A 12,170-nucleotide genomic window follows, 5' to 3' on the forward strand; every position below is an offset into this window, starting at 1 on the left:
GAACATACATTATATTATGGCAAGTTTCTAAATAAGCTCAATATTCAAATCTATCAAAAAACGGCATTTGTTTCATTTGGAGTTAGTACATAAGTAAACACATGAAATTAAATTTGTTAAATAATTACATAGGCACAGTCAACGATTGGGGTTTTATTGTCGGGATTGAAAATTCAATTAAAAATTCATACGCATAAATTTCTTATTTGCAGCAAACAATCGAGACCGCTACATAATATAATCATATACTCGTATTTAATTTAAATTGCTTCAGGCTCAGTGAACAAAGTTAACATGTGTGCTTTTGGAAAAGGATTTTACTATTGCGTATTACTTTTATGTAGTGTGTATTAAAATACATTTTAATAAAATATTATTGCAAAAGGAACTTACTTACCGAATTCATAAAAATCCAGGCCGATAGAAATTTTAATAGTGGTAAGCAAATATGACATTTAACCTAATGTTATTGAGCAGTTATTTTAACAAAGTGAATGTTAATACAATATTATATTAATGAGTGTGATATACGGAAGCAATAAAAATAAAAGTAATTTAGTTTGTTTACGCTATTTAAACTTTCTATAGGCGCAAACCCGAGAGTTTATAATTGTTTGATTGCATTGGCTTAGCTTTTGTTCTCTATTCCTTTTGAACTAGTAATTTTCTTTCATATTCTATTTTTCGACTAGTTGGTAAGCCTTAACTATTTATTTATGTGTCCGTGTTCAGTGCGGCTCGTATCGTTGGATAATCTTGTGATAAAGCTATGTTTTTATTTATGTAAGTATTTAACGTTTACAAAGTTTCGCTTGAAATTTGCGACTGAGTGTGTTATGGAAGCGAAGATAATGGCGTTGGAAGGTGTGTGACTTTTTAACGACAAAACGCTTAGGTTTATACTGCCCTCCTAACGAAAAGTGCAATAACTAGAGTCAAGCTACTTTCGAGAAAAACGCGGTAATATATTTTAAATTTGTTTAGTTGATATCTCCAATATTACACATCCTATTGACTTGAAACTTTGACCAAAAAATAGATAATATTATTGAGTTTATTTGTATGTACCTAATAATGATTTATTTATTTATTAATACTATAAAAAATGAGCAAACGCTCTTATGCTTAGGATGGTCCAATACAGACATGATATAATTACAAGCCATAACTGCAATAAGTAGTCCACTTATCGCACTTATTGTAAGTAATTCAAGATATTACGATTATTTTAAGCAATTATAGTATGGTGCTGTACTGTATGCTTAAATCTTAAGTACAATAAGTAGTTTACTTATTGCAGTTTTAATTAGTAAGACAATGTGTTTAATTTTTTTTTCTATTATGGTTGTTGCAAAACCGTACGCTGACGACATTGCACTGACAGATGAGGACAAACAGAAACTGGAGCATAAAGTGAACCAATGAAAGGGTGCGCTAGAGAACGGCGGTCTGAAACTAAATGTTGCGAAGACCGAGTACATGGCATGTGGCGGCACGGACCCCGACCCCATAAAGGTAGGAGACGAATTTGTCGTGAAAACGAATAAATTCAAATACCTTGGGTCCGTGCTGCACGAATCGGGTGAAATCGATCACGACGTCCCAGCCCGAATTAGCGCTGCTTGGGCAAAATGGCGAGAAGTAACCGGTGTCCTCTGCGACCCCAGGATACCGGTGAAGCTAAAGGGCCTTGTGTACAAGAGCATCATCCGACCAGTCCTACTATATGGTAGCGAGCCCTGGCCTGTCCTCAGGAGGCATGTCCAGCAGCTTCACGTCACGGAGATGAAGATGTTGCGATGGATGTGTGGCGTTACGCGACTAGATCGCATACGTAACGAACACATGCGTGGCAGCCTCGGAATCCGTGACGTAGCGGATAAGCTGCAGGAAAGTCGCCTCCGATGGTATGGCCATGGCCATATACGCCGCAGACCGGTAGACTACGTCGGAAATAGATGCCTCAATCTCACTGTCCAAGGCCCTAGATCACGCGGCCGCGGTAGGCCTAAGAAGCGCTGGCTGGACGTTGTGACAGCGGACATGGGAGAGAACAATCTCACACCTGAGGATGCCGAAGACCGGGCAAAGTGGAGAAGACTGAGCAGGAAAGCGGACCCTGGCGCTAGGCCGGGAAAACGCTAGGTTTAAGAAGAAGAAGAGGTTGCTGCAAAAGTGTATTTTATGACACTTGTACCATTGTTCTGTGTTTGAGCATTAACCTCCCGGACGCTTCGGGCCTTCGGCCCTACGCTGAGGTTGGCCTTCGGCCTTCGCATTTAGACACTTGTACTTGTTCTTTGTTTGAGCACTAACCCGGATGCATCGGGCCTTCAGCCCTACGCGGAGCTCGGCCTTCAGCCTTCGCATTTAGACACTTATACTTTAGTTCTGTATTTGAGTATTGACTTTCCGGACGCTTCGGGCCATTGGCTCTACGCGGAACTCGGCCTTCGGCCTTCGCAATAAAGACGCTTGTACCATTGACGACCGGTCTGGCCTAGTGGATAGTGACCCTGCCTGCGAAGCCGATGGTCCTGGGTTCGAATCCCAGTAAGGGCATTTATTTGTGTGATGAACACTAACATTTGTTCCTGAGTCATGGGTGTTTTCTATGTATATAAGTATGTATTTATCTATATAAGTATGTATATCGTCGCCTAGCACCCATAGTACAAGCTTTGCTTAGTTTGGAGCTAGGTTGATCTGTGTAAGATGTCCCCTAATATTTATATTTATTTATTGTTCTTTGTTGAGTACTAACGTCCCGGACGCTTCGGGCCATTGGCTCTACGCGGAACTCGGTCTTCGGCCTTCGCAATAAAGACACTTGTACCATTGTTCTGTGTTTGAGCACTAACCTTCCGGACGCTTCGGCCCTCTGCCCTACGCGGAGGTCGGCCTTCGGCCTTCGCAATTAAGACACTTGTACCATTGTTCTTTGTTTGAGCACTAACGTCCCGGACGCTTCGGGCCTTCGGCCCTACACGGAGCTCGGCCGTCGGCCTTCGCATTTAGACACTTATACTATAGTTCTGTGATGAGTATTCACCTCCCGGACGCTTCAGGGCTTCGGCCTTCAGACACTTGTACTATTGTTCTGTGTTTGAGCACTAACCTTCCGGACGCTTAGGGCCTTCGGCCCTACGCGGAGCTCGGCCTTCGCAATTAAGACACTTGTACCATTGTTCTGTGTCTGAGCACTAACCTTCCGGACGCTTCAGGCCTTCGGCCCTACACGGAGCTCGGCCCTCGGCCTTCGCATTTAGACACTTATACTATAGTTCTGTGTTGAGTATTCACCTCCTGGACGCTTCAGGGCTTCGGCCTTCAGACACTTGTACCATTGTTCTGCGTCTGAGCACTAACCTTCCGAACGCTTCGATCATCAAATCCGATTTTGCCCCCTAGTAAGATACATAACTATTGTCATCTTGCAGCGGGGGCGCAATCTAATATGTTTATTAACTCGTAATGCTACTAAAGTAAAAACTTAAAAATAAAATTAAGTAAAACGGTTTTGTTTTAATCAGAAAGTGTACCAAAAACTAGAAAATAAAAATTATTATACTAATCGGAGTCCTATATACTTCCTATGCTCCTTTCTCGACAGTAATCATGCAAGACGGTTAGCAATGTAGTCTTCTCGAGTCGGATTCTAAACGCCACTTTTCGACACTATGTCAGTGATTTAAGTATTAATCGATTTTTTTTCTCTGACTAAATTAAAAACGTGGGGCGTTAGTATTTAGAAATGTTGAGAAAGATCTAAAAATATAAGAATATACAATGCAACGTGGAGTTTTAGTTAGCGAACTACATAGTTATGTTTACTAAGATTTTCTTTTACAAATATATAAATGTATTATATTTTCCTTCTAACGCCGCACGTTTTTATTTTAGTCTGAGAAAAAAAAATCGATTGATACTTAAATCACTGGCATAGTGTCGAAAAGTGGCGTTTAGGACTCCGATTGGTATAATCATTTTTATTTTCTAGTTTTTGGTACACTTTCTGATTAAAATAAAACCATTTAACTTAAAACTTTTTTACTTATTATATTATGCTCTATTTTATACTACTCATAAATGCGATAACTTGACATCATATCGCACCGTGATTGGTAAAACTATACTCTCTGTGCCCCATCGTCCTAAACATAAGTGCAGTAACTTAGTTGTATTGCCTTGTTATTAAGTAAACTTATCATTAAAATTTCGACAATCCTAAACATAAGTGTAACAACTTCACTTATTGCGTTTATGATTAGTTATTGGACTAACATTTGTTATCACAATTTTACTAAGCATAAGAGCGATAACTATTCTTATTACACTTTTTACTAGTAACGTGCTAATAAAAATAATACACCCTACCAATCATATTCGTAATAACTATACTTATTGCAGTTTTTGTAAGTAAGTGATATTGAAGTATTTTATTAATCCTACTTACTAAAAGTGTAATATCTATAGTTATTGTGGATATTGTTAGTAATGTTGCTTAAAAGTATTACTAATCCAAGAATAACTACAGTTATGGCGTTCTTCATAAGTAAATCACAAGTGTTTGCCTCAGATATTGCAGTATTGATTAATAAAAAACATGTTTACGTTACAGATACCTTAAAACTGTCTAAGAAGAAAATATAGAACTCGTTATGCTCAATCCGAATATCTATATAACTCAATTTGACCCAAAACTCGAGTTATTGCACTTTTCGTTAGGAGGGCAGTATAGGTATCACAATTATCCGTTCACGTACACTTAATGTACATAAATATTATCCCTAATCCTCATTTGTCCCAACTCCCAACATACCTTAAGTTCAGCAATATTTACGTACGGCATTTGATTTTTAGGGTTCCGTAGCCAAATGGCAAAAAACGGAACCCTTATGGATTCGTCATGTCTGTCTGTCTGTCTATCCGTCCGTATGTCACAGCCACTTTTTTCCGAAACTATAAGATACTGTTGAAAATTGGTAAGTAGATGTATTCTGTGAACCGCATTAAGATTTACACACAATAATATAAAAAAAAAACAAAAAATTTTGGGGGTTCCCCATAATTAGAACTGAAACTCAAATATTTTTTTTATCTAACCCATACGTGTGGGGTATCATGGATAGGTCTTCAAAAATGATATTGAGGTTTCTAATATAATTTTTTTCTAAACTGAATAGTTTGCGCGACACTTCCAAAATGGTAAAATGTGCCCCCCCCCCCCCTGTAACTTCTAAAATAAGAGAATGATAAAACTAAAAAAACATATGATGTACGCAAACTTCCACCGAAAATTGGTTAGAACGAGATCTAGTAAGTAGTTTTTTTTAACATGTCATAAATAGTAAACCGCAATTTTATTATGTTACTTGCTGCTACGGAACCCTTCATGGGCGAGTCGGGCTCGCACTTGGCCGCTTTTTTTTCTTCTTAATTTGATGCTGTTAGTTGTCTGATTATTGTTCTGTGAAGAGAGACAGGAGAATAACAGGATGTATTAAGTATTATATTAGGTACGGAGGCTCTGTAGCTCCATTGTTTTTGTAATGTAAATTTTGTATTTCTGGTTTTGGTCTTTTTAAGCTACAGATTCCTGTTATTCTTCCTTCATATTTGATGGGTAGAGAGGCAAACAGCGAAGTTGTATGGACGAAATCACAAACTTTATTACAAGCCAACGATCCAAAATATATTTACGAGTATATAGTGTGTAGCTTTCAAATAGAGCTCGACGGCTAATCCTATTGTCTATTGTTAAGTAAAACCGCACGTGCTACTTACCTGCAAAAAAGGGTCTTAATTATTCTATTTGGCACCTGAGCGCGGGCTAGTCCAACGCTCAAAAAACCAGTGTAGGTGCGCTCTCCGATAACGCGCCGTTGTTACGCATCTCGATGACACATTTTAGACTGGTTCTGTAGCGTTCGACTCGCCGGCACTCAGTAACCGAAGTACGTATTTTTTATGCAGGTGGTTGTGGCACGTGGCACGAGTGGTTTTACTTAACAATAGACAAGAGGATTAGCCGTCGAGCTCTATTTGAAAGCTACACACTATACACGACCTAATTGTAAGTTTCTTAGGCCCACTTGCACCATTCCACTAATCCGGGGTTAATCGGTTAAACCTGCAGTTACCATGGTTATTTGATACTGGGTTAACGGTTTAACTGCTTAACCCCGGGTTAGTGGGATGGTGCAAGCGGCGCTTAGAGGCGCGGAAATATATTTTTGGAACATTGACTTGTAAAGATGTTTGTGAACATAACTAAGCTTGTAGCTTTATAAAACGCGACCCAGGTGTGGAGTGCATGATCGCGCGCGAGTGCAGGGTGCGTTGCTCGCGCACGCTGGCGCCGGTGTGCGCTCTGGTGGCCGTCGGCGCGGCGCGCGACCTCCGCCTCTACACCAACGATTGCCATCTCAATAAAATACGGTGCATCCTGAATAATTACCTCAAAGGTAACTTGAACTTAATTAAAACTAAAACTCAATGTAAAGAGCAAATTAATCATATTTACAAAGTAAATTAATCTTATTTGCTAAATGTTGGAAAATCACTCATATTTCGAATCAGAGTTGATTTTCGGAACAACACGACATTCAGATGTTATTCGGGACTACCCGAATACTCCTTATTCGTGGTTAGCTTCTGCCCGCGACGTTGTCTGCGTGGAATTATGATGATGATTGATAAAATCTATCCTGTCTTTCCCGGGGTCTCAAACTACCAATGTTCATCGGTTTATGCGTGAAGAGCTAACAGACAGACAGAAAGACAGTTACTTTCGCATTAATAATATTAGTAGAGATTATTATGTTTATGTTTTCTATTTTGCATTTTTCATTGTAGGTAATATTGCTGAAATTAATATTTCTGTCTTTGATGTGGAATTTTTACAGTTACAGTTAAGCGACTCCCTGGTTACGTTTGTGGTGTAGAAAAGCCAGCGGGGGTAACAAGCGGCAGACGTTTCATCGACCACACTATAGTGGGGAGCAGAAACTTTTGCAACCACACGTGTCCCACACACTGCACTGACATCTACGAACCAGTGTGCGCCATGATCTGGGATCAGAATGTTAAGAACCGGGGAACCCATGTTTTGGTCAACCACTGCCATGCTGACTTGCTGTCCTGTTCATTACAACTGAGTACGTTATAGGCGCCCACAGATTACCAGTTGTTTGTGACTGTCACCTTTTGCGTTTAAATGACAGGCTGATATCGTCCGGTGAACAGGTAATCTGTGGGCCCCTTTACCGGCGATTGAATGAAAGCCTGAAATAATGTGCCTGTCTGTCTGGTCAAATATAATGTCAGATCATGAAAACGAATAATTTCATTGATGTAAATGTTTTATTGTATTTTAAATAATTATTGATATAAGGTGGTGGTACTAGTGCTCTACATGCTAATGCCCAATAGATGACACCCTGCTGTCACCTCTATTGACAATGACTTATTAAGTTTCAAGATGACATGTACTGGGACCGCGTCGAGCACGACTACCACCACCTTAATCGTTTATAAGTGCGAAATCTTTTCTTCTTGTTTACACTGGTTTACATTTATATAATTATGAGTGTATATCACCAACATTTATTTGTTCCTGAGTTACGGATGTTACCTATTTATATAATTTATCTATATAAGTATACCTATACCTACAATCTACATATATCATAATTCATCATTCATCGCCTAGTAGTCAAAGTACAAGCTTTGCTTAGTTTGGGGCTAGGTTCATCTGTGTAAGGTTGTCCCCCAAATAATATCAAAATCATTTAATTACAAACAAGATATATATACAGTGGTAAGTATTACTAAAAGAAATTAATAACTAGCTAATACTAATATATTTTAATATTTAGCTTGAGATTGTTTAAAGCTATAATTTAGTACGGATGTAGGTACATACATTACAATCGCACCGGGATAGAACAGAGGTAATATAAAATTTTGATAAACAATTATGTGGGAAATTCCTCCTTAATTGATAAACCTTTTTTTAAGAAAATCCCATCAGAAAATAACATATAATAAAAAAGGACGCCGTTTAATTTATGAACCATTACTACGAGTAGGTATGATTTTCTGGAAGATCTAACAAAATCACTTGAAATGTACTTAAGGGAATTCCAAGTTTACTTACCTTTGTTTTACTTTTTAATGGAAAACCGACATGTACCTATTACTCGTAATTAAACCTATTTATATTTTGTTTTCAGCTGTTCAGATTCAGACTATTGACTATTGCTTAGGGGCAATGACTCAGTTTGCCTATAATGCAATGTCACAGGCCGCCGCTATGAAACAACTGGGGCTCATCACCGTTTAATTATTGAGATAGTATAAGAAAGCAATAATGTTTTAACTATTGTATACACTTTTACTTATCACAGCTGTAATATGCACCAACTCGTATTTATTTAATATCTCATTTTAATTTCTTTCTCCTCCTGTAAACATGGATCATATAGGGTAGACTGGGGTCAATTGAACCACGGGATACCTACCGAAATATGCATGTTTGTAGGTGTACACAGGAATGTGAATTTAGCGTACCTCGATCTGGAGGTCAATTCAAACTTACATTTTGACATCAAAATGATATTCTAAATGATGTCATTTTGTTATCATTCACCCGTATGTCTCTATCAAAACTGATTAACCATTTTATGTAAGAATAATAATTATCCATAATTACAAACATATAGTAATTAATGCTTATATTTACGAAAAACTGACTGGATCGTAAAATATTTCGATACTAATTTACTAAGCTAACTTATGTAGCCTGTTTAAGGACCCTTTTTAACGTAGGTATATCAAATACATAATTTAGTCCGAAAGTACAAATAAAAATTCACGATACTTCATATGGGTACTTCGTAGGAACTTCGGCGGCTCAACTAAAATGGAAATATTGATCTGAGGTCAGCCCAATTTAAATTACGAGCACGTCCAGCGGTTGGTCTCCGACAGTGTTAGCTGGATTTAACGGCATTTAAGTCCACTTGGGTGTTTGGAAGGGATCCAATAAATCCTGACTGACCCTGAGTCTTAAATAATTACAGACTTACAAGTACCACGAGTGGTGAACGGCCATTGATTTAGGTTCTCTTTTTATAACTCAAGTCAAGTGCGTGTACGAGCACGCATAATGGAGCTTCCGTGCCTTAAGGCAGTATTAGCGGGTTTCTAGTCACCCTTCTCGTGGTCTCTGATCTTTGAAAACTTTCTGCGACCGGGTACTGCAATTGAATCAGAATCAAGGACTTATATAACTGTAATATAATATTACTTTTCCCGGCAAGAGGGCAATCCGAATCAGTCACTGGTGTATGCTCAGAAAATAAAAGGAAATCGTCGCCTTCTTGCCGACAAATGGTCCCATTTGTCAGCAGAACGGGTAATGGGTTTGATCCGGCCAACCTGTCTCCGCCAATACATTTTCAGTCATTACGTACAGGAATCACGACGGCCAAATCAAACTATGAAAATAGACGAAGATAAAGTATTGGTAAATAATAATAACACTAACTACATTAGACAATGTAGACTATACCTATTACTCTAAATCGTTCTTTCATTTCCTTAGGCAAGTAGGTACCTAAATGGATTTAATATTTAATTTTAAGGTTTCAATCAGGCACATAATAACACTTTTTTTTTCGCTTCAAGTAATACTGACAGAACAGACAGTACAAATAAAAGTAGGTACTTCGACTATTTACACGATTATGAGGTGTTGTTACACTTGTTACGCCGCGCTAAACGCGGTCGTGCTAGGACGAATGTATTGAGCGAGCACCGGTATACCCTCGTACATGCACGATACGGTGTTACGTCATCATATAGACCAAACCACGGCCGAACAGTCGCCAAGACTTGCTTTGTCAGAACTTAAGGGAATTTAAACGACAACGCCTGCCCTCGGAAAGCTCGCGTCACTACTCCGCCGTTTTTCATTTACAGGCCATTAAATGTACAGTTCCGAGGCTTATGCGACAGCTATTACTCCAGTCATAAACATGCACCATAATCCATAAAACGACATGTCCCTCACGCCAGTGTTATTCATTATTATATTAGGTTAAAGTAAACTTTTTCTTTTATAGCAGACAAAAGCATATTTTGCATATTTATTACGCGAGAACTTACTATTTTCTATTAATCACTCCTAAAACCTAAATATGTAAAAATAAATTTGTGGCACAAAGCTAATACAAGGCTTGTGTTATAATTGTTCTATATTCCTGTCAGTAACCTAACAGTGTATTTATTCTGTAAATAACAGCGTTTACTTTGCCAGTTTATTGTGTACAAACATAGGCCCAGGACGTGATCAAAAAGCGGGGACGTGGTGTTTGTGAATTTAGTTCGGAAGATAATAAATACAGCGGTTACTAAAGCAACAACTGATATTACGGTCGGTCGGTAGCGATAAACGACGGAGCGATGAGTCTCTTAAGGGGCCCACTGATTAACAGTCCGCCGGACGGTATCGGCCTGTCAGTTAGAACAAAAATTTGACAGCCCCGAACAACTGACAGGCTGATATCGTCCGGCGAACTGGTAATCTGTGGGCCCCTTTATATAAAGAGCTTTATGTAGGCCGTAGTAAATTCAAATTTTTTTAAGATATACCATTGTATTTACCTAAATATACGTTGTCAAAAGAGAATGTATACATACATATCGCTTCGAATGATGATCCCTATGACAGTTCATTTTACATAGAGTACATAGCTGTCACGTAAAATGTTTGTAAATATTTTTTGGAAGTTAATTTATTTAAAAAATTATCATTTCAACTACTTAATAAAATACGGTATTACATATTTCCTTAATTATTTTTTTAATTAAGTCCAACCAAGAGCGACGAGGTTGCTTTTGGGTAACGTTTATAAACATCAGAATATGAGTTTTGCAATGAACCTATTTTAAATATATTTTTCCTTATCTCTTGTCTCGCTGAAAATTACCTGTAAAGTATTTTATTGGACTCTATCTAATATTCACTAGAAACACTTATATTGAATAAAAATATAGGAGATGTATGGGATAGAAATAATTTAGAGGGCAAAGTAAACGATGGCATTATGTTTGTACAGAATATTTTTCTTTATTGTACCGTAAACCGGGGTTACTTTGATTCGCGGGTCGACTTTAATAATAAATCATTTAATTCAGACCAAGTTCGATCCATAGTATGTTAGTTACAGAGGTATCTTAATAACAATGTTAGTGGCACAATACAAAGACAAAAAATTGACTAATATAAAATAAATTAAATAAAAAACTAAATATAATAACCTACATCGATAGGTTAGCCATTGCCAGGAGCAAGCAAGGCAGTCTGGGGGACCATCTGCTCTACTTGGCCCTGCCAATCGCCACTTCAACCCAGTAGCGAGTGAGGGGAGAGTCGAGACGCTCTGCCAATGCCATCAGAAGGCCGTTGCTGCTGCCCCGCATACGTTTCAGGAGTGATCCAATTCTTTTTCTCCTGATGGCGAAAAAGTCATCTGTACGTGCCTCAGCGAACATTTTGGATGCACTGCAATGTCTCGGCAGCCTCAACAACATTCTGAGGATGTTGTTGTATTGCACGCGAATTCCGTTCTAGGCTCTCTGTGTAAATCTCACCCACAGACTACACGTGTAGAAGGTCTGACAGTAAGCCTTGAAAAGTGTCAGTTCGACTTCGTTACTACAGCGTGCGAATCTGCGAGCGATCATATTGCCCCGTACAGCCATCGCTCTCCTCTCCCTCTCCAGATCCGGGTCATCGCTCAGGTCACTGGTGAGTATATGGCCAAGATATTTAACCCTATCAGCTACTTTTAGAGGTACACCACACAGCGTGATCTCAGGGACAGTTTCCAGGTTGTATTTGCGAGCCTTGAACACTACCAGCTCGCTTTTGGTAGCGTTATACCTGAGACCATGCTGCTCAGCGTAACCCTCACATAGTTTCAGCAACTGCCTTACGGAGTTGATCTCAACTTCCTTACTTTGATCTCAACTTCCATCCGCTACTAAAGTGCTTGTTTTAACGAGTTGAAAAATACCTTAGTAGTTATTTTTTCTCTATTGGCAACCACATAGTAACCGGATGCGAGTGTAGTATTATTATATGGTCTAGAAAAAAAAAT

At 38.6% G+C, this 12,170-nt stretch overlaps 1 protein-coding gene across 3 annotated transcripts; it reads left to right on the top strand.

The window, feature by feature from the left end:
• Positions 1-96: 96 nt before the first annotated feature.
• On the top strand, positions 97-8,417 carry LOC134804518 (uncharacterized). 3 transcript variants are annotated; one of them, XM_063777604.1, is made up of 4 exons: positions 97-438; positions 6,306-6,467; positions 6,909-7,160; positions 8,238-8,417. In XM_063777604.1, exons 2-4 carry the CDS (start codon positions 6,317-6,319, stop codon positions 8,345-8,347), a joined length of 513 nt encoding a protein of 170 aa, XP_063633674.1. In that variant the 5' UTR covers positions 97-438; positions 6,306-6,316; the 3' UTR covers positions 8,348-8,417. The 3 variants fall into 3 exon arrangements, with proteins under 3 accessions (XP_063633674.1, XP_063633672.1, XP_063633673.1); XM_063777602.1 differs by having other exon boundaries at positions 97-343; XM_063777603.1 differs by having other exon boundaries at positions 97-340.
• The last annotated feature ends 3,753 nt before the right edge of the window (positions 8,418-12,170 follow it).

The sequence above is a fragment of the Cydia splendana genome, chromosome Z (assembly GCF_910591565.1).
Source record: "Cydia splendana chromosome Z, ilCydSple1.2, whole genome shotgun sequence".
Classification (NCBI taxonomy): Eukaryota; Metazoa; Arthropoda; class Insecta; order Lepidoptera; family Tortricidae; genus Cydia; species Cydia splendana.

Excerpts from the sequence above, each read along its gene's own strand:
- LOC134804518 (XM_063777602.1), top strand. The coding sequence starts at position 295 with ATGTGTGCTTTTGGAAAAGGATTTTACTATTGCGTATTACTTTTATGT. Across the intron at positions 6,468-6,908 it reads CCTGAATAATTACCTCAAAG|TTACAGTTAAGCGACTCCCT; the intron begins GTAACTTGAACT and ends GAATTTTTACAG. Across the intron at positions 7,161-8,237 it reads GTCCTGTTCATTACAACTGA|CTGTTCAGATTCAGACTATT; the intron begins GTACGTTATAGG and ends TTTTGTTTTCAG.